General features: G+C 46.0%; 1 protein-coding gene across 1 annotated transcript; it reads left to right on the forward strand.

Moving 5' to 3' along the window:
• The first annotated feature begins 1,395 nt into the window (after positions 1–1,395).
• On the forward strand, positions 1,396–19,143 carry Csrp3 (cysteine and glycine rich protein 3). Its single transcript, XM_075952307.1, has 6 exons — positions 1,396–1,499; positions 9,536–9,672; positions 14,274–14,442; positions 15,940–16,072; positions 17,140–17,233; positions 18,838–19,143. The coding sequence occupies exons 2-6, from the start codon at positions 9,561–9,563 to the stop codon at positions 18,912–18,914; spliced, it is 585 nt and encodes a 194-aa protein (XP_075808422.1). The 5' UTR covers positions 1,396–1,499; positions 9,536–9,560; the 3' UTR covers positions 18,915–19,143.
• The last annotated feature ends 1,928 nt before the right edge of the window (positions 19,144–21,071 follow it).

The following is a 21,071-nucleotide window of genomic DNA, read 5'->3' on the forward strand; positions in this document are numbered from 1 at the left end:
CCACAGAGAAACCCTGTCTCGAAAAACCAAACCCCCCCCCAAAAAAAACAAACAAAAAAACCCCCTCAACGTTAAAGAGCACACAAGAAGCAGTCTGGAGCTCTAGTTTTATTGGCTTCGTGCACTGATGCCTCATTTAACATTCGCTAAATTAAAAAATATTGGCGTCGAAACTCACAATTATTATTCAAAGGTTTTGGGTTTTCTTTTGTGTGTGTGTGTTTTGTTTATTTGTTTGTTTTTTGAGACAGTCTTATGCAGCCCAGGCTTGCTTTAACTTTGTTATGGGTCTGAGAATGGTAACTTCTGATCCTCTGGCTTTTAACTCCCAAATGCTGGAATTACTGGAATGTACCAATTCCACTGGTTTACACAGGTTGAGGATTAAACACACACACATACAAACACACACACATATACACGCACACACAAACGCATACGACTTTAAATGTTGCAATCCTACAAGATTGTACAATCCTTTTGTAACCGAAAGGGCCTCAGCTGTGACAAACTTTTTCTTTTGGGGTTAGGTTTCGAGACAGGATTTCTCAGTGTAGTCCTGGCTATCCTGGAACTTGCTCTGTTAGACCAGTATGGCCTCGAACTCAGAGAGCTTCGCCTACCTACACTTCTGAGTGTTGGGATTAAAAGCTTGGGCCACATTGCCCAGCTTCTATAAGAATTCTTAAGATCCTTTAACCTTGCTGGGCAGTCATCATTGCCTTATTTCTCAGCCAAGCAAGTTATGCTGTTTCCATGATAACACAAACTGAGTATATTTCATTTAAAGCAATGTTACGCCCATCCTTGTGAGATCACCAAAAGCCCTAGTCTAAACCACGAAATAGTCTGGTAATCAATACTTGAAACTCAAACCTTGAGAGAAACCTTTTCTTCTTCGGATAAACAGGCCTCTGACGATTAGCTGATGTCAACCCCACCTCTCCTGAAGCCTCCTTGAGGAGATTAGCTAAGTGTGTGCCAGACCCCCATCACTCTTATTTTTAGCTCCGCGTTCTCCTCACAAGTGCGGTGACCTGGGTCTCGGAATTCCAGAGGGCTCCCAGGCATGGCTCATGGTTCATTTGCAGGTACCGTGCACTGATTTCCAGAACAGGCTGGGTGTGGGGGAGGGGGCACCGCAGAAGTGATGTTAGATTAAAACCCTTTACTCTTCTTCCAAGTCAAGTCTTTAGTCGGAAACTGTATACTTCGCAAATGTATCCCTTGGTGCCTTAGGCAAATGGCAATTAAAATAGAACCCAACTAATATTGTTCTCTAGGAGGCTCCCGGCTGGTGTGGGGTGTGGGGGCTGGGGAACACAGCTTTGGTCACGGGCTATTTTGGGCAATTGTGTTACTCATGTCTTATTCACCCCCTCCCCTCAGCCTCCCCCCTGCCCTTCCCTCAGCAAGCCAAGGCTGGTGACAGCCTCGATATATTTAAAGAGGACGAGAGTCCCCTTACTCAGTTGAGCGGACAGAGACCACACAGGCAGGTAAGTGGACTGAACCAGGCATTGGACTGGGGTGGTTGACTAACTGGGTGGCCGATGGGACTATATAGAGTTCTATAGAGTCGAGGTATATTTTACAAACACGTCCTAGTAGCTACTCTGGCTACACATGAGGAGGGTCAAATTATATACTTGATCCACACGTGAATCTAGCAGTTATTTTAAACTTCTTAAAAGCATGACTAATATGGGGGGGGGTTGTGGGGAGTGTTTGTGAAGGTCTGGGTTTGATTTTCTGATATCCTAAAAAAAAAAAGTTGGGAATTCAAGGGAACCTCTCAGACAGAGCAACGGGCATGGGATTTATCTGGGTCTAAAAGCCACCGTCACAGAGGGACAGCTTCGGTCCTCTGACCCAGATGGCAGGAGAGCAGAGAAAAACATGGAGCTCAAGAGCCCTGCATTGTGGTCTCAGAACTGCCATCGAAGAAGCAGATGAGTAGCTCTAAGGAAGTCTCTGCCCTTGGGGTCTTGGTCTCTTGTCCTTCGAGGGTTTGATACAAATAGAGTGACTTTTTATTCTAAACTCTAAAGAACTACACAGTTCCAAAGCAGGTATCCTAGCTCCGATAGCACAGAAGAGAGTCTTTCTCAGCACAAATCACGAAACTTTGCTACTCACGCGGTGCGGGTAGACAAAGAGATTCCAGGTCTGTTGTTTTAAAATAGATACACATCAAAGATACTCAGTGGTGGGCATGCTTTTAGCCATGTAAGATAAATCGAAATTGGTCTTAAAAAGACACCGTGACGCTGAAAATCCATTAAAAGCTCTTATTTAATGGGGAGATTAATTCACTGCTAGTGGCAAGGGTGATCCCCGGTGTTTCCTATAAGTTTCGGTCAAGGATTTCCTTTTGCTGTCCAGTGAATGAGGATGAGAGCGGTTCTAAGCAGTGGCTTGGGCAGATATGCTGTGCAGATCAAAGATGCTGCTTCTAATTTCTGTTCTGGCCCTTAGCCAGGGTGGTGAACCCTCAATAGAGGAACCCGGTAGCCATCCGAGGGGCTCGTCTAACTCCAGTGTGGTGCAATGCCAGTTTATAGGCCCTAAGACCTGCCTCCTATCTCAGAATTAGGGCAGGTAGAGGCATAAGCCATGAAAAGGGGTAGGAGATAGTCTGTGTCCTCAATTTACTTTGGAGACTGAGTGTCAAAGAAAATGGTATAAGATGAAAACGCTATGCTGTTTTCTACAAAACAAAGACCAGGAGTATCTCCTATGAGTCAACACTATGGCCATCTGTGTGAAATTACCACACCTCTCTCAACTATAAAATGCTTCATCCTCCAACCAGGTCATTACAATGTGTGCAGAACTGTTTTATCTCTCAGAACGTGTGGAGATTTTCCTGATTTGCCTTTGGTTCATCTCTTGTTTGTGCTCAGTGAGTGTCAGCAACTCCACTGTTAGGAGGAGCTATACCTCAGCCAGGGCTTGTTGCTTGCTCCCAGGTTGGGCCAATGGGTACTCTATAGCCTGGTCATATCCGTCAGAGGCAAGAGAGCAAGTATACCAGTAAGAGCCTAGATGGGGTGAGAGGTAGGATGGGGGCAGGGTGAGAAGAGCAAGCAGCAGCAACCAACAGGTGAACCACAAGAGTCTTACCCAGAAAGTGGGACAGAACCACGGTAGATGCAAATCCTTTATTTCACACAGTAGATGTGAAATGAAGATCCACAGAGAGAAAAGACAGAGAGCTTTGTTTGTTTTGCAAAGCCGTGAGAAGAAAAGCAAAGCAAAGGAAGTCAAAGGTTCAATTCAGAGCTCTGCATATCCCTTAGCTTCCCAGTTTTCACTTCTGGGACAGGAACATGCAAGGGTGAGCACCTACCTCTAGGGGATGTGTGTGCACTGAGTAAGACTCGGGGAAATACTTTCCAAATTTCACACGACTATGAGTAAACGAAGCCTTTTAGAAGGGGCACAGGGCTGTCTCTGAGTTAGGAAAGATGTCCTGTGAAGAACAAGATGATGACAGAAGTCCAGCAGTCAGAGTGGCTAACAAGCTAGCCAGGAGTGAAAAGGTGATGGTGATGTTTGTCAAGAGGCAGGATACAGGCTTTGGGGTATCGTTCGCAGGAAATACAACTCCAGGCAGGCAGCCTTCCAAGCTCAAGCATGCTGCCCAGATGTCTGGGAGTGCTTACTGTATAGAGGGTTGGGAGTCATGTCCAAAGAGAAATACGATCTGCCTAGGTGGAAACTGAGTGTCCCTCCTGGGGAAGGATCCTGTAGCGAGGGATGCAGGGATTGTCTAGGAGCTGCGGAGTGTGGAGCCTGAGGACATGGCTGGACACAGTGAAGGGCACCTGAGGCTGCCAAGCTGCCCTTTTGCCGTTTCAGACTAAGCACGGGCTTCTTTAGAGTCACAGAAAGTCCTGGAAAAATTATTCTTTAGGGGGAGAAACTAAACTTCAAGGGACTGCAACAACCACACGGGGGTCACATGGCCAGGAAGCAGCAGAACCAGAATAGGATTGAGGTACAATGTGGTCTTTAAAGCACAAAGGTCAAAGCAGAACCAAGAATGGCTTCCAGGAGCAGAAGTCAGCCGCACTGCAGAGATAATTCAGAGCAGGGTTACTGTGATTATGCGTTAGTCTCTCTAAGCTCATGTCCACCATGCCCGAGAGGAAACATTCATGGTTATTTCCAAGGTTTAGTGACAGGAGACGGTGGAAAGATGTCCTATATACGCCTGATCTGTAACATCAGGAGGGAGCTGTCCTCTGACCTTGACTCCTGTTCTAGGAGCTAAAAGGAGGTGACACCCCTCAGCCACAGTGACTCCAGGTGGGCATGCTTCCCTTCAAAGCCCCGTGATTGGCAAGGCAAGCTCAGCGAGAGCTTCGGAGAGGCAGGGTAGGCCGAAGGCCAACTCAGTCGATGGTACTGGCAATCTGAGATGGGAGCAGATCCCCCACCCCTGTGCTGGCCACACATGGGTGGCAACCTCTGAGATTCTGAAGACAGGGAAACGCAGTTGATTTGTGGTCTAAAGTGAAGTTCCACAGAGAGAAAAGACAGAGAGCTTTGTTTGTTTTGCAAAAATCGATTAAACTCTAGAGTAAACCACACCAACCAACCATCATAATAATATATAGGCAACTCAAGTCCCTGGATCCCTGGGTGCAGCATGGATGAATATGGAGTACACTAACTTATTGCCCTTATCCTTCTGGGATTGACCCACTCCTTTGGCAGGAATCTGAGCCATGTGACCCGATCAGACTGCTAATGTTCTGAACATGGCTCTGGTCTTTCGCAAGCCGGTGTCTTCTCACACTTTGATGCCTTTTTTTGCTGAACTGTGAGAGGAGAGGCACTTGAGAGGGAACACTACTGAGCAGCGTTTCTGCAAAGAGAGTCTTCGCTCGCTGGCAGTTCGGGTCCTTAAATTGGTCTCAGGGCTGGGAGGACTCTAGAAGATGCTTCTCTGCGTTGCAGCCTCTTAGATGTCCATCCCCACAGGAGATGAAACCCAATAGTGAGAAAGACCTCCAGCTCTAGTGGAGTTCTATCCATGTGTGAACACCACGGGTTCCTGGGAGGTCCTTTATGTTCCCAAGTTGGGGTCCCCAGGACTCCTCTCATGAATACTTCCTACACCCCATGAAGAGATGATGGGTCTGTGAGATCTCAGTCGCCACCAGATGAAAAACATGGTGGTGTTGGTCTCCCAGAAGATAGGAGGCAGCAGAAGGTGGCAGATGGGACAAGTTAACTTGCCTCTGAGATGCAGCTCTCCCATTTTCGGACTGTATGATCTTGGTCAAGCCGTCTAGGCCTCTGTGTAGTTTTCTCATCCCCAACTTGGGAACAACACAATTCACTTTGTTTGACTGTTCTACGTGTCCAAGATAATGTGTGGAATGTATTCATGTGAACACAGCTCTGGAGTCAAAGATTGGAATTCCAGTCTAACTATGTGATATAGGACAGAGATGTTAATTTTCCTAAATACACATTTCCCTCTCTGCAAAGATGGTTTCAACAATAGCGTACTGGTCATGAGTTCCTGAGTACCTGAGTACCTGAGCTCTAGAAAGTTTGACTTCATGGCAATGTCTGAGATAGTACTAACTCTACCATGGAGTCCAGAACTCTGTCTCAGCTTGTGTAGACAGACCGACTCACCGTGTGGTGACTTCTCTTAGGAGGAGCAAGTGAGCCAAGAGGAAGTTGAACACAGTTACTGAGGTGTCTTGACTTAGCTTCTCTCCCAGATTGTTAAACAGGCCTCTAAGAAGAAATACGGTTACTAAGTAGCAGCTTCTTCTTCTTCTTCTTTTTTTTTTTTTATTTTCGAGACAGGGTTTCTCACAGAGATCCGCCTACCTCTGCCTCCCGAGTGCTGGGATTAAAGGCATGCGCCACCACCGCCCGGCTTAAGTGGCAGCTTTTTGTACACTCCACTTTGCCCTAAAACATCATCTTTCAGCCTCATAGTTGCAGGGGATGAGTGGAAAGAGAAAGAAGGAGAAAAGAGGAGGAGGAAGGAGAAAGGGAGTGAGGAACAAAAATTGGAGGACTGTTCAACGAACAACTTGAGTTTATTTTAGAAAGTTCAGGTGCCACACGGCAGTTCAGAGCGGTACCAGACCCGATCAAAACCTACATTTTATAACTGAGTACCACTCAGTTTACAGAGCGTGTGACAGCAGCTGAGCAGAAGCAATTCTCGGAGCAGTTCCCAAAGAGTCCTCATTTGGGAAGAACACTAAAGGTCAGAGAGGTTACTGGCTTCCTGGATCACACAGCTTTGAAGAGGTTAGAACGGACTAGACTTTGAATAGGCCTGGACCCTATTCCTGACTCACTAAAGAGAATTCCCAGTCAGCGGCAATTCTCTTTCACAGCGCCAATATTTAAGAAGCCCGTTGAAGGCCGTTTCTGAGTGGGATCAGAGTAACCAGTCTGTTCCCAGCTGGTACAATAGGCTTCACTCTCTACCTCACCCTTATAAACTCTTGTCTCCCTTTTGACCCTGACCTATGACTTGTCTCTGACAACGGCAACCTCAATAATAGTTCCAGAAAGCAGTGCCAGGTGGTGTGACGGTGACCCAGGCGATAAACAGTGCCGACTGACAGGCAAACCTATATTTGGTGTCCTACCTTCAATGACCCTTGCCAGTTCCAAGCAACGCTGATAAACAAATGGCCCATCTCTTGGCACTGTGCCAAGGTAAATGCTCATCCAGATCCCAGCTCTGGGTGTTGAAACACAGCTATTCCAAAGCAATGCAGAAGCCAAAAAGGCCACCTGTAAGCCAAGACCAAAATGTACTCTCAAGTCGTAGTGGCTTAACTAGAACATTGGTGGCGTTTGAATAGCCTGTCATAAAGAAAACAAAAAATCACATTTGCCTTGGAAAAGCCCAGTCTTGCTTTAAATTTCCACCACATTTTCATGACCTTCACAACTGTCCCATGCACAAGAAGACACTAACGCTTATTTCCTTCGGGTTCAAGTGACAAATGACAATCAGAGTCCATGCTTTCTGATTCAGAACATGTTATGATACCTTTATAACTTTTGTGAGCACTAGAAGAAGAAATCAAAGTCATTTTCCTTGTGTAGCTTCCCTTGCTGTGCTCCCTTCCTCAGGAATGGGATTCACTATTAAGCGAATCTTTATGTGTTACTATTTTGGGTTTTGAGCTCTGATGTATGTAAGGCATAGAGTTATGATCGCTTACAAACAGGTTGTTGAGATGCATTAGCTGGTGAGGAGGTATTATATGTAATTTTACCCTCATTTTGAAAAATATGCCAAGGCATGGGTGTGTGTGTGTGTGTGTGTACTTTCCCCGGAGGCATATCAGTCTCTCAGTCTTCCATTAAACTTGCTGGCCATGCCGACGAAATCACTGACAATAGGAAATGAGAAATCTGACCTGAGGTGGTTTTCACTGAAAGTTTCCATGCCATTAGCTCTACAAGGGTCACTGTCATGTTCTCAGATAAAACATACTATCCCTCCTCTGTTTGAATTATGTTGAAACCCGGGATCAAAATGAACATGAACACAATTATGTGATTCTGCTCTTTTCCAGAAAACGTGTTCTTTCATATGTGGAGGATGGATCTGGGAAAAAAAGAAGTTAGCTAAGAAATGACCCTAGTTGCTTTCTATGTAGCCATCTTGGCTGGAAATGAGTATGCCAGACAATTTCCAAAATTCATTTCAACTCAAGCGTCTACTGTTTCAATGGAGTCAATAGAACTACTTAGGCTCTGTTTTGGAGATATGAAGTCATTACGGCTGTTTGCTAATTCTTAAATCTCCATGAACTGTCCTTGCCTTTTTCTGTATCTGCTGGACTCCTAGTCACTATCTGAATGTGGTCTCTAATGTGACCGCAATCCCTGAAGTTCTCTCGCATGAGTTACCACAGCACTCTGGTCCAAGGTGTTCTGGCTCTTGTCTTCTTTTCTCAGTGTGGGCTTCTCAATGCCGGGGACACAACCCACTCATTCTTCTATGTTTCCTCCTTGACCCACCACTTGGGACCTAGTTCAGTACCAGGCAAGCAGGTAGTAAGCCCCCCGTGAGAGAAAAAGTGAATACAGACTTGATTCCAGCCATTCCTCTCACTCTTTCCACTCCGCCGGATAAACTGAATAGAAACGCCTACAAAAACGTTCCTATTTGGAAGTTGTTTCCTAGTTTTTTTTTTCTAAATAAACAGAGAAGATACAGAGAGGAAGCATGGGGTGTTTAAGATGACTTCTAAAGGGATGGCATCTCAGAGACGCTCAGTGGAGACATTCCCTTCAGTCCAGTGTTAGGTTCAGTGGTCTGTTTTCTGTTTACCTTCTGTTTCTTAGCAAAAACTGCCAGTGTTGTAAGACTGTGAGACACAACCCGGAGAGGTGACCCAAGAGGGCTTAGTGCTAATCGCAACTATCATAAGAAGGAACTGGGCAGAACTGCCTTGCAGAGTGCCTGATGGTGCTTAGTGTTCATGATTTGGTGGCTCACCAAGCTTCTAGGAAGCCAAAGGTTCCTGGGGAAAATCCAGCTCATTGGGCAGATGTAGGGCTGTCAGAAGTCTACTGAATATCGACAGCTTAATTCAGCTTTGCTCCAAGGAAACTAAAAACTTGGGTTCACACTTAAGGGCCTGAAAATTCTGGCTTACCATCCCTTTTATGAACATCCCTTAAACATCATCCTCTGGGAAAATCACCTGAGAGAGAGGAGAGGTACGGCTCTAGGCAGAGTGTGTTTCTAAGGTGCAGGGGACAGGTCGGTACCATCTCCCACTGAGCCTGTGAGCTCTTACATCCCTTCCCACACATTGAATCTTCTGGTCCCCTAAACAGCCCCAGAGAGAAGTGTTGGGTGGTGAGAAAGAGAAAAGCCCTGCAACCCCTCTAGATGCAGAGCGTGCTGAGGGCAGCTGAGGGCAGCTGGGAGCACAGATTGCTGAGCCACTATAGTGTGCCTGGCAATGGCATTCTTCAACAGACACGAGAAGCAACACTCAACAAGACAGTTTTCATATTCTATATTTTTTTGCCAGCTGGACAAGCCAAGACCACAAGCTCCTATCCGCAACAGCATCAATACTGCCTGCTCTGAGGTACACCAAGCCCGACCCTTCGCTATATTGAGATCTAAGGTAGACAGGCAAGAACACATCACGTTCAGAAAGTTAATCCCACTTTTGATGAGATAACTTTTAAACTTTGGAGGACAAGAAAATAGTATTAGAATACAATTTTATGCACACAAAAATTAGTTGTCTATTTCTTCTAGGAGCCCTGTGAGATATATAGGGACCGATGTTGCTAAAATTTAACAGAAGAGGGGACTGAGATGGCTCAATAAGCAGATGCCTCAAAGCCTGCAGGGTCTGGGCTGCTTGTAGAAGGTAGTCATTTGTGGAATGAGTGACTGACTGACTGAATCGGGCTGTACCCGGGCCCTCAGATCACTGTATTTCTAGGTCAGTTTACCCTCAATGCCATCTAAACATAAGGCATTTGCTTTATATCCTCTTAGGTTGACCTTGCTCAGAGTCTTCACCATGCCAAACTGGGGCGGAGGTGCAAAATGTGGAGCCTGCGAAAAGACGGTTTACCATGCGGAAGAGATCCAGTGCAATGGGAGGAGCTTCCACAAGACCTGTTTCCTCTGCAGTGAGTTGGGGAGAGCCCCAGGGGTTTGCTGTGGGCTCTGAGTCCTCATTGAATCCTACTGTGATTGTCCCAGTGCGGCAGCAGCCTGCAGGAGCAGGAGCAGGAGCAGGAGCAGGAGCAGGAGCAGGAAGCTCTGAGAAACCCTGCCTGTGGGCTCCATTAGGAGGCAGAGTGCTCCCTTGAGCACTTTCCCTAGCCAGGCATCAGCTCAGAGGCGGTTTCACCTAGCTCAAGACAAGCAGTGTTGGCTCTGCTCTCGGTGACATTTGCAAAGTATGACTTGGCAGAGAAAGGAAGCTAGCAGTTGTCTGGAGCCAAACTAGATTTGGGTCTTTTTTTGTGTGGCCCTGGTCAGCTGTCACCGAAGCCAGCTGTGGCTAGTCTTCCTTGAGAAAGGGAAGGCAGTGGGCAGCACATGTCAGGCGTAGGCATCAGAATGAAGGAACGCTTTAACTGTCAGACAGATTTACAAATGCCCAAACCAAGGGAGCTCTGAGCTACTGTGACATACTCGAGGGTCTGTCACATGACTTTGGTCAAGGGGGTGGTAGGCACCTGCAACAGAGTGAGGGCTAACCCCTGCACCGTCAGACCCCTGCCCCAGTGCTCTTTGACATCACATTCTGCAGTTTCTTCTCTGGGACAAATGGTCCATGGCTTTGAGGGAAGGCCACCCATCTTCCCTGCTTCTAGGCCAAAGCAACGACTCACAGGCTAGCTTTGTTCGGTATCTTTGTTCAGGATCTGTTAGCCAGCTCAGTTTTCGCTCCACACCCCACTCAGGTGGCTGCAAGGCATCCATTGATGGAGCTCCAGATGAACTTCAAAGCCTAAGTTCTAAATGTTAGGGCCGAGAGATACATACTCCACCTGTATCAGCCAGAAATAGTGTCTGGCTGTGTTCTCCAGCTGCAGGTCCATGGTCCTCCCCCTCCTCAGCAACTGTGTTTATAGAGGAAAAAGAGGACTGTGCTGGGTGATTAAGTTGACACACTTACTAATGCTTTGGATTTTAAAGATGGGCAATTGTCTTTTAAGTCACCTTATATATCCCTCATACTCACTAGTGTTCACTTATAACTATCTGGACCTTGTTATCCATTCTCCAAGCCTTCAATGGCTCTCTAAAAATAGCCAGTGTCCTTTAAGTGACCAGAACCAGAAGGAGAACTGGAACCAAAGAGGAGGTAAACTTTACACTGAGGCTTTTCGATTCACTAACTGTGTAACTTTGGGGGTAGAAGGGAGCTGTTTTACCACCTCTCTACCCACAAGATAAGAACAGATTTATTCGGAGAAAACTGGGGTCCTACACCTGGAAATCTGGCCTTCTAGGCTCTGTCCTGCTTGTATTAACTTTGATGCTGTGTAGTAAGTAGAGTGGACAGAAGCTTCCCACTGTGTGTGTTGTGGGGGGGGTGCTGTCTTGACTTCCCAGCGGATGACACTGCCTGTGCTCAGTGGAGACATAGGAGAAGGGTTTGAACACTTGGGAGCATACCCCATGGGTGGGATGAGAGCTCAGCCATGTGGGTTTCAGCCGTAGGGGCAGGGGCCTCTGGGGAGGGCACACTTTTCTATATTACATCTAAGAGACTTACCAGACTCAAGCCAAGCCTCTGCTGGCAGGGAACAGGGCTCAGAGAGGAAGCTCTACTGCACTTTAGCCTACTAGTGTGGTCCTGACTTCTAGATAGACTCCAGAACAGTCTACCTAGGAGAAATGTATGTAAGCCACATATATAAGCGTAATCATTCCACGGTAGTCATCATTTTATAGATATACCAATGAGACTAGGGAAAATCTGTTTTGAAATATCTCAGTATATGAGCTGTAAGTCAAATATATATGTTTCATGACTCATGAGATAGTTTATATTTTTAGCGTTCACACTCACCTGAAGCTGAGTATGATTTAGTGAGCCTATCAGCACATCCTGTATGGATGGTTGCTATGGTACCGGGCAGCACAGTTCTCTACTGCTATGTACAAAATCTCTTCGGGGGGGGGGGAGGCGCAGCAGGATAGCTCAGTGGGGAAAGGTATTTGTTGCCAAACTTAATGACCTGAGTTCAATCCCTGGAACCCATATGGTAGAGGGAGAGAAATAATTCCTGCAGGTTATCCTCTGACTTCCACACACATGCTGACACACACACACACACACACACACACACACACACACACACACACCAGAATATAATATTTTAAAAGAGCTTTTTGGAGTCCCAGACTTGGACCGACCTTGAGACGTGCTCTTCACAAGGGGTCACGGAGAGCAGAGAGTGGGAACTGGGTAAGTCACAGGAATGGAGGTCAGGAACAGCCCTGGACCTCACTGTTGTACAACAGGAACTCAATGATCTCTAATGACAAGGACCTTTACTCAGCCAGCCACTCACCCAACATGTGCAGCTCTGGGCCCTCTCTTGTGTTCTGGAGATACTCAGGTAGAACAGGCCCTGTCCCCCGTGAGCAGAGTGGAGGGCAGTAACTAATGCTAACAGGGTAGACTCGGGTATCTGCTTTCTACATCCCAGTGGAAGGCATTTCTCTTAAATTGTTCTTCAAAGAATTTTTTTTTATTCAAAGCCTTTTAAAGTCTCTCATGCGATTGGACATTCTCTCAATGATTTAAATCTTTTTTCTTGAGCGAAGAATTTTTAACCTATCAATTGTAGTAAGGAGGAGGCCGCTTGTTGGCTGCTTAGCCCCTAAATAACCACACAGATACTGTATTAATTAAATCACTGCTTGGCCTATTAGCTCTAGCTTCTTATTGGCTAACTCTTACATCTGAATTCAACCCATTTCTAGTAATTTTTGTATCACCATGTGGTTGTGGCTTACCTGACAAAGTTCCGTCCGGCTCCAGTGGGGCTACATGGCTTCTCTGTGACCCCGCCTCCTTTCTCCCAGCATTCGCTTTAGTTTTCCCCACCTAGCTCTGTTCTTTTGCCCTCTCACAGGGCAATTTATTTATTCATTAACCAATAAAAGCAACATATAACAGAAGGACCTCCCACACCAATAGATACTTGAATAAATTCTCTCCTATATTCCTATCTTCCAAACTCCCCAACCATTAACCTCTGGCCCATCCTACTTCATTCATAATCTTTTTCTTTTATTCTTGTTTTAATTATTCTATTTTTAACAACAAAATGTCATTTCAGAAAGGCATATTAACCTGCGATGATCTCATCCATACCAGGTTCATTTGGTGGAATGGTTTTGTCTTTTAAAGAAACAAATACATTGAATGCCTATGTTTTATTATTTCTAAGGTTATACTCACATAACGATTATTACTATAAACCCTTAATGGTCATTATTGCAAAGCACTGCAGTGTTTTGTTAAGTTGTGGAAATGCTTTACCCCTAACAACTGCCTAGCAACTATGGTAGGTAATAGGCTCTGTGCGTTGAGGTCATTTTCATGCTTTAGCCTCCTGGTCAAGGGTCAAACAAGGGCTGCCTGACAAAGGCTCAGACAGAGAGCTAAGTGAACATGAGCTGTGCAGGGCAGCTAGCTACAATCAGCTGTCCCCAAAGAGAGCGTACCGGATGAGGATGGCAAGAAAGAATGGGATCCTTGAGTTCGTGTGAGACTAGGAGAAACAGCATTTCCAGTATATTCTTCATGTGTGTTATTAAATATTATAAGATGACATGACATTTTCATTTACATCTTTAAAAGTCCCACCCTCAGGATTGCCTGCATAACTTAGTAGGAGAGAGCTTGGTTAGAATACCTGAGGCCCTGGGTTAAATTTCTAACATCATACACACACACACACACACACACACACACACACACACATACACACACACACATACATACACACACACACACACACACACACACACAAAGTCTTTTCAAGCTTAAAAATCAACTCCTTCTGCAATCTTTGTCTTTGGATTTAGTTACCTTATATTTGGAGACAAATGACATAAGGTAAGTGATAGATAATGGCTTGAGGCAATGGGTGACAAAGGGGACCAGTGGGTCACTTGTGTCCCTTCTGTCCCACCCCTGATTCCAGAACTCGACACAATATCACAGTGTTCTTCAAAAGGCTGGCAGTGGTGGCACACGCCTTTAATCCCAGCACTCTGGAAGCAGAGGCAGGCGGATCTCTGTGAGGTCTACAGAGCTAGTTTTAGGACAGTCAAAGCTAAACGAACAAACCCTGTTTCGAAAAACCAAATAAAATAAATAGATAGATAAATAAACAAACAAATAGATAACAAAACCTTGATGGGTACAGAAACTGCTCCTATTTGACTCAGGTGTAAGTAAGCTGCCCCACCCCACAAGTTCCCTGATGTCATTCAGTAGGATTCATTAGTTCACCAGGATCACTGTTACGAGCAGGTCCAAGACTCCATACTCGGTTGCAATGCTAACATCTGTTCCTCTTCTCTGAGCCTCTTTCCTTGTCTGCCAGACCAGGTCTGTCTTGAAAGTGACTCAGAATAGACAGATGCTCTAGATGTGCCGGGAGTCACAGATGTATTCTTGGCCTGGGGCTCTGGGTGCAGAAGAGAGAGGTGGGGAGGTCAACCCTTACTCCTTGACTCTTCCCGCCCTCTGCAGTGGCCTGCAGGAAGGCTCTGGACAGCACCACAGTGGCAGCTCATGAGTCAGAGATCTACTGTAAGGTCTGCTATGGGCGCAAGTACGGCCCCAAGGGGATCGGGTTTGGACAAGGCGCTGGCTGCCTCAGCACGGACACAGGCGAGCATCTTGGCCTGCAGTTCCAACAGTAAGTGGCTGCCATGCTTCTTTTCTCTCTGTTAGTCTCCAATGATCAAGACAGTTCATTCCGTTCCCATAGCAACATTTTCTGGAAGTGGGAGAATGGATTCTATTGTTGGCTTGCCAACAATAGGAATACTCACTCTGACCAAGTCCTCACAATGTGTTGTCTCTCTCTAAATTATCTGCTTTTCTAAAGGGCAATTACTTTTACACGGTGGTTCTCAGTTTGCGTGTCAAGAGAGAACCCAGAATGTACAGATGTTTCATTATTTGATCTTGGCAAACTGCATGGAGTCTCTTTTCTTCTCCTTTGTGAGCTTCTGTGTAAATCGTATAAATAGAGCAGGAAAGTCTTGGTCATTCTCTGTGTGCTTGTTGGTGAAGATTTATTTCTTAGGTTGTAAGATGAGTAATGTCTGCAATGCAAGAAGATGGCTCTAGAGCTGACCCTCTGGTTTTGTGGGCCTCCTTGGCTGCCTGCGGCCATACCTGTATAGTACTAACATCCCCCAACACAATCCTGAGGGTGTGGGATATCACAGTGGCCACTGCCAGCTCAATCCGTTTCCCCACTTTTCCTGTTGACCATCACTAGCCAGACTTAAAAACAATCTGATGGTGGTTGGTCCACAGCTGCTGGCTGGCCAGCTGGTATCTATCTGGGCCTAGCCCTGTGGCGATTGGCCAGAAACAGCTAGCTGAACTGAGTACCTACCTCAGAGAGTAGTTTGTCATTTTGTCTCTTGAGAAGAGGGGCACCCACTGTAGAGCCTGGAAACGTGGGGGGATGTGTGCTCACTAGAGGCCTTTTCTTATTTTTCTCATTACTCGCCATCCTTGCTAGCGGCCTTTGGTTAAAGACGACGAGGTGATGGCAGCTGCATGTGCTGTCTTGCATCATCTAAAGCCTACTTTTTGACATTGGGGAAACAGTGCAAAGCCTTTGGAGACCTGGGTTTCTTCCTAGCTCCAGCTGCCAGGAGATGCCTAGTCTTGCTTCTGTTGGGTCCTCCCTCTCTTCCCACTGTCCATATCTACTTCAGTCACTGGTGAGACTCAAGAGATACCACATATAACAGAACATCAAAGACTAAAACTGCAAGGAGCTGAGTCCTTGCCTCTATCTTGGGAAAAGTGCGCATCATCGTGACCTGTAGTTTTCACCTGGCTTCACGATAGTACAAAAAAAAAAAATCGAAAGAACAAAAGCAAAGTAACAACAGCAATAGCAGCACATGGGCATGCATGGAATACTCACTAAAGTGCCAAAGGGAAGATGTAAAATCATTAGAGCTAACACATGTTAGCCCACCCACCCCGACAGGCGCTGTCTTCAGGGCTTTAACACAGCCATCACCCTCAACAACTGAGACACGTCCTGCCATTATGCCTACTGTAGATGATGAGAAAGAGGCACAGTGGAGTGAGGTACATCACGCGGGGCACAATTTTCCAACTGTGTGCCGAGAGCAGTCTTCATTCCACTTGCCGTTTCCACCAGGTCCCCGAAGCCAGCACGCGCAGCCACTACGAGCAACCCTTCCAAGTTCTCTGCGAAGTTCGGAGAATCAGAGAAGTGCCCCCGATGCGGGAAGTCAGTGTACGCTGCTGAGAAGGTCATGGGAGGTGGCAAGGTAAGGATGTCCGGGTGAGCCAAACAGCGGCTTTTCATCTCCACTGGATCCGTGGGAGAAATGAAATCTGTGGGGACTGTGGGTGGTGCCAAACCCTTCACGCTCCTTAGCTTCCACAGTTGTTTAGAAGCCTCACACGCACCCCCTCCCCAGCCCAGCCATTTCCAAATTTTGTGACTGTACATAGTGCCCTTTGGCAACTACAACTATCGAGTTTGTCGCAATAAGAACGTACTGGGGAGAAGGCATGCAGCAAAGCTTCATGGATACAAAGGTGCACAAGACCCTCTTCCTCCCCCCATGGTTGTGTGTCAACCCTGGAACCCCATCAGCCCTGTGCAACTCGGCTTGATTCTGTTATCACACACTCGCACATATCCTGGTTTGGGGAAAGTCATCAAGTTGGTCTCAGAATGTGCACTGCCCTTTAAGTCCAAACCCAGGGTGTTCACCAAAAGACCTGGACCTGGGGAAAGAAAAATTATGTTCATTCTGTATAAGGAGAAGGGGAGACTTGAAGGGCTTGAAGCTTAGGGCTGACGTCACACGAAGACCAGCCATTTTCAGACATACAAGACCTCCAGGCCATGCCTAGCAGACAAAGATGTGCAGGACAGAGGTGGTCTACTGGAAGCCAAGCCATACACCTCTCTGCCATCATAGTTACAGAGTAAAAACAAATGGCTTGCCTGGATAATTGCCTAGTTCCTCCCCTTTCAGTTTCTTGAACATTATATGTAGCATAAACATTGCCACTGCCTCATGGGCAAGTCTTTCCTGCCAGTTTCTCCCCTGATCTTATCTCTCTAAGGAAGCCCTTTCCTGTTGAGTTTATTCTGAAGAAATACACATGCAAATTATTATTATAAATCCATTAGCAGTGTTCTAAGAATTGCTGGTCAAAACCATGGCATCTTATTCATCTTATTTTCTTGAAACCCTTGGAATTATTAGTTGAGGGCCTTCTTTCATAAGAGAAAGACCAGGGCAGTAGTATCAGGGCACTTCCAGTAAGACCACAATGTGATGCTTGCCTCCCTGATAAATAACCTTCTCATGATTCCCAGCCTTGGCATAAGACCTGCTTCCGCTGCGCCATCTGCGGGAAGAGCCTGGAGTCCACAAATGTCACAGACAAGGATGGAGAGCTTTATTGCAAAGGTAAGTGGTGTGGAGACTTTCTGGGTGGAAGTTGTGCCGTGCTCAGAGGGCTACCTATGTCTGCCAGGAATTAGGCTGCTCAGCTTGGCAGTTTGGGCTCTTAGAAGGTAGTAAAACCACACAATAGAAATGGAGCAGCCCCTATCCCCAGCTCAGGGGTTTGGGCTCCAGCTTAGGGGTTTAGGACCAAAGGTATCTGGGAAGGAGATAAGGAAGAACGGTGAAACTCAAGCAACTCTCTTCCAGTGGGAAGCAGAAAGGGTGTCTTGCTGAGTGACAGATCATCCTGGCCTCATGTGTATGCCTCTCTCACAATCTTTCTACACTCCTGACATTTGCTCCTGATGTTGCAAGCCACTTAGCAACCACAGGGAGAGAGCTGTCTTTAGTGTTGGTCCTTCCAGCTTTGCTAACTACTTCCATAATCCTTTGGTCATGTGTGTAGATGGTGAGGCCCAGCTCCTGCCTGACAGTGGGAAAAGAAAGGACACCGTAGGCAGCAAAGGCAATATGTCCTCAACTCTACAGCACCTCTAAGGCGTAGTCTGAAGTTCAGAGGAACATCATCACCTAATGATGGTGTTCCAGGAGCTTTGAATGTGTGTGGTGGAGAAGAGGGAATCGGGGTGGCTTGAAGAGAAATTGCTAATTGAGATTAGGTACCAGGTGTGGCAGCACGTACTTTTGTAATAAACCCCACACCTTTGGGTGTTGTGACACATACCTTTTATCCCAGCATTTGGGAGGCAGAGGCAGGCAGATCTCTGTGAGTTCAAGGCCAGCCTGAACTACAGAGCGAGTTCCAGGACAGTCAGGGCTCCACAACGAAATCCTGTCTTGAGACAATAACAACAAACAAAACAAAACCAAAAATCCCTATACCTGGCAAGCAAAAGCAAGTAGATATGGGAATTCAAGGCCAGGATGGGTTGTGGGACTGTGTCAAACAGATCCAAAGACCACAGATTGCCCAGAGCATTCCCCATGATGACATAGATGGCAATTCACTTGCTGTCTGATAGGCAGAAGAGATGTATAGGCCATAAGACCCTAGAATCTCGCTGTAGCCATAAAAAAAAAAAAAACCCAGCATGTAAAAAAAAAAGGTTTTCAAAGTAAAAAACATAAATGAATAAAAGTGGAATCGTAGTGGGGAGTGTTCAGAGTGCAGCAGCATCCGCAGAGTAGGTGCGATTCTGAAGACAGTCCTCTGGGCTTGAAGGGTGATGTGGGCCTGGGAGGGGGCATCCCAGGAACAGGGAACAGTGACAGGAAGGACTTTACAGTACATTGCAGAAACTGTAAGCACTTCCGAGTGCTTGGTGGACGGACACAGCAGGGAGAGCCCTGGGCAGCAGCTGAGCTGAAGGCTGAGCAGGCAATTCAAGTTGGCTTTTGTGGACTATCTTATAAGGAAGTTTCAGTAACACTGTGAAGTGCAAAGACATAAAAAAAATGATTACTAGCAAATGTAAGTGCAGCTTTGTTTCTTTAAAAGTAAAATTTGCCAAAAGGCTACTACTGGCAGGTAAAAAGGATGATATTTAGACAGGATCTAAAATAGCAATGCTAACATATATTCTTTCTTATCTTTTGGTTCACAGTTTGCTACGCCAAAAATTTTGGCCCCACAGGCATTGGGTTTGGCGGCCTTACACAGCAAGTGGAAAAGAAAGAGTGAAATGGCATGCGTTCTCACAACCCTGCCAGCCAACAGCAGGGCCAAGTAACCCCGCAGACACAGAGTTTGCCCCAAACTGCCTCCTTTGTAGCTGGACGGCATTTCTCCTCAGGAGCAGGTATAGGCTGCACCGAAGTCATTTGGAAGAAAACCCCGGGATGTAATCTGTAACAGATGCTTCATTATTCACTATTCCTGGGGCGGGAGAGGCAATAAATGTTTTAGTGGCCCCGTGTCTGTCTTGTTTGCAGAGAGGGCAAGGCTTTAAAGAGAGCGGGAGAGAACTGGTTTATGAGTTTCTGTATCAGCCATGAAAAGAGACTGGGAAAAGAGGTAAAGGAAGACAGTGTCCCAGTGTCTCTATGGAAGCATCTCCCTCATCACCGAGAGTAGAGAAGAAAACAGGCGGTCCGAGGAAACAGAGAACGTGAAAGCCGATGCTAAGAGGAAAATCAGAACTAATAGAATGAATGAAAGGTTGATTCTTTGTCCTAGCATGGGCTTTGCAAAACTATGGGACCTGGGAAAAGACAACAAGACTTGAGATGTGGCTCCGTGTTACAAATGACAGGAGGATTTTCTCTTACTCTGTGGTTCTTTGGGGTTTAGTAATTTTCTTGACACCCCTCTTACATCAAATTTCTAGCCTCACCAATGAAATACAGTCAATTAGACATGACTTTCTCTGCCTCTTCCGTGGCTTGAGTATATGTATCTTCTTAAAGCAACCACACTGTTTCGTTTTCCCCATCTCTCTGTGATTCCTTAACTACTTGGAATACAAATATAAATCTCTTGGACAAAAGCTATGAAAACAAGCCCCAAGAAAGGCTATCTTTAAAACAAGCAGTCATTTAGCACTGCCTCCGTGTTGCCTTGGACAAGGTCCTAGGTGGATTTTAAGAGCAATACGCTATTTTGCCTTGTAATAGATGCCAGGCTTGCCTAGAATTCAAAGACACGTGTGTGCCATGACTGCAGAATAATGCAGCCTCCTCCTCCGCTGCATTTCAGATGCCAGCCCCCCCAAGGAAGCACTCAAGCTAAAACTGTCACCCAGTGGTTTTGATCTGTCCTTCATCTTCTTGCCCCACTCCTAATACCTTTGCTTCTGACTCAAGGGGACTTCTAGAAGACAACTTTCCATTCCCATTTGGTTTACATATTGGTCTACTAGGGCTGTTGCAATAAAGCACCACCAATAGAAAATCTCTCCCATTCTTGGAGGCTGAAAGTCCATGATCAAAGGTCAATGTGATTGGCTTCTTGTAAGTCTCATTATCTTGTCTTTACATGGTCTGCCCGCTAAGTGTGTCTATGTCCTGGCTTTCAATAAGAACACCAGAGCTAATGAAGGCCTATCCATGTAATCTGCTCCAACCTTAATTATTTCTCTAAAGGTTTTATCTCCAAATATAGTTGTATTCTGAGGGACGAGATTTGAGGACTTATCATAAATTCTGGGGAGGCACTACCACCAGTAAAAGTCTATTACATAACTTATCCTCCATACAAGTTCAGGCTACACTCAGATTTAAATCTGTCCTAACATGCCCTGTACTCTCTGCTCACCATGCCTTTGCTGATGCTCTTCTTTCTGCTTTGAATTCCTGGAAAATGGAGACTCCCTCCTTCTTTATTCCTTAACCTGACTCCTTCAGGCCCAAGTCAAATGCTTTCAAAGTACTTTTTCAAGTATCTGAGCAGATGAGCCCGCCTTTGCGCTCCCACAGCTGGTGTGCGACCTCCTTGCCTCAAATTTTGAATTTCCTTGCATCCTTGTTAGAATGGGATGCCCTTTCATTTAACAACAAAGGCACAAACCAAAGCACATTATAAATATCTGTTGAGTGCAGTAGAAGAGAACAGAAGCCAGACAGAACAGAATGCACCAACATTGAGAAGACATGCAATGAAGAAAGTTAAGAACATCAGAGAACCTCATGGTGGACAATCTCAGGCACTTGAATGCACTCCATTTCCTAGATGCTTTTGTAGCTCTCTGGGACAGATGATGGGGTTTGGCCAATGAAGCCCTGTTGGCCAAAGTTTCTTGGATGAGTATTTATGTTTCAAAACTCTAGAATTGACAGAGATATCTGTACTGCTGGGGCATCTATCTTCAGCCTACAGGCCTATAGTATCCAGCAGACTTTT

This window comes from Microtus pennsylvanicus, chromosome 18, assembly GCF_037038515.1.
Source record: "Microtus pennsylvanicus isolate mMicPen1 chromosome 18, mMicPen1.hap1, whole genome shotgun sequence".
NCBI classification, from domain to species: Eukaryota; Metazoa; Chordata; class Mammalia; order Rodentia; family Cricetidae; genus Microtus; species Microtus pennsylvanicus.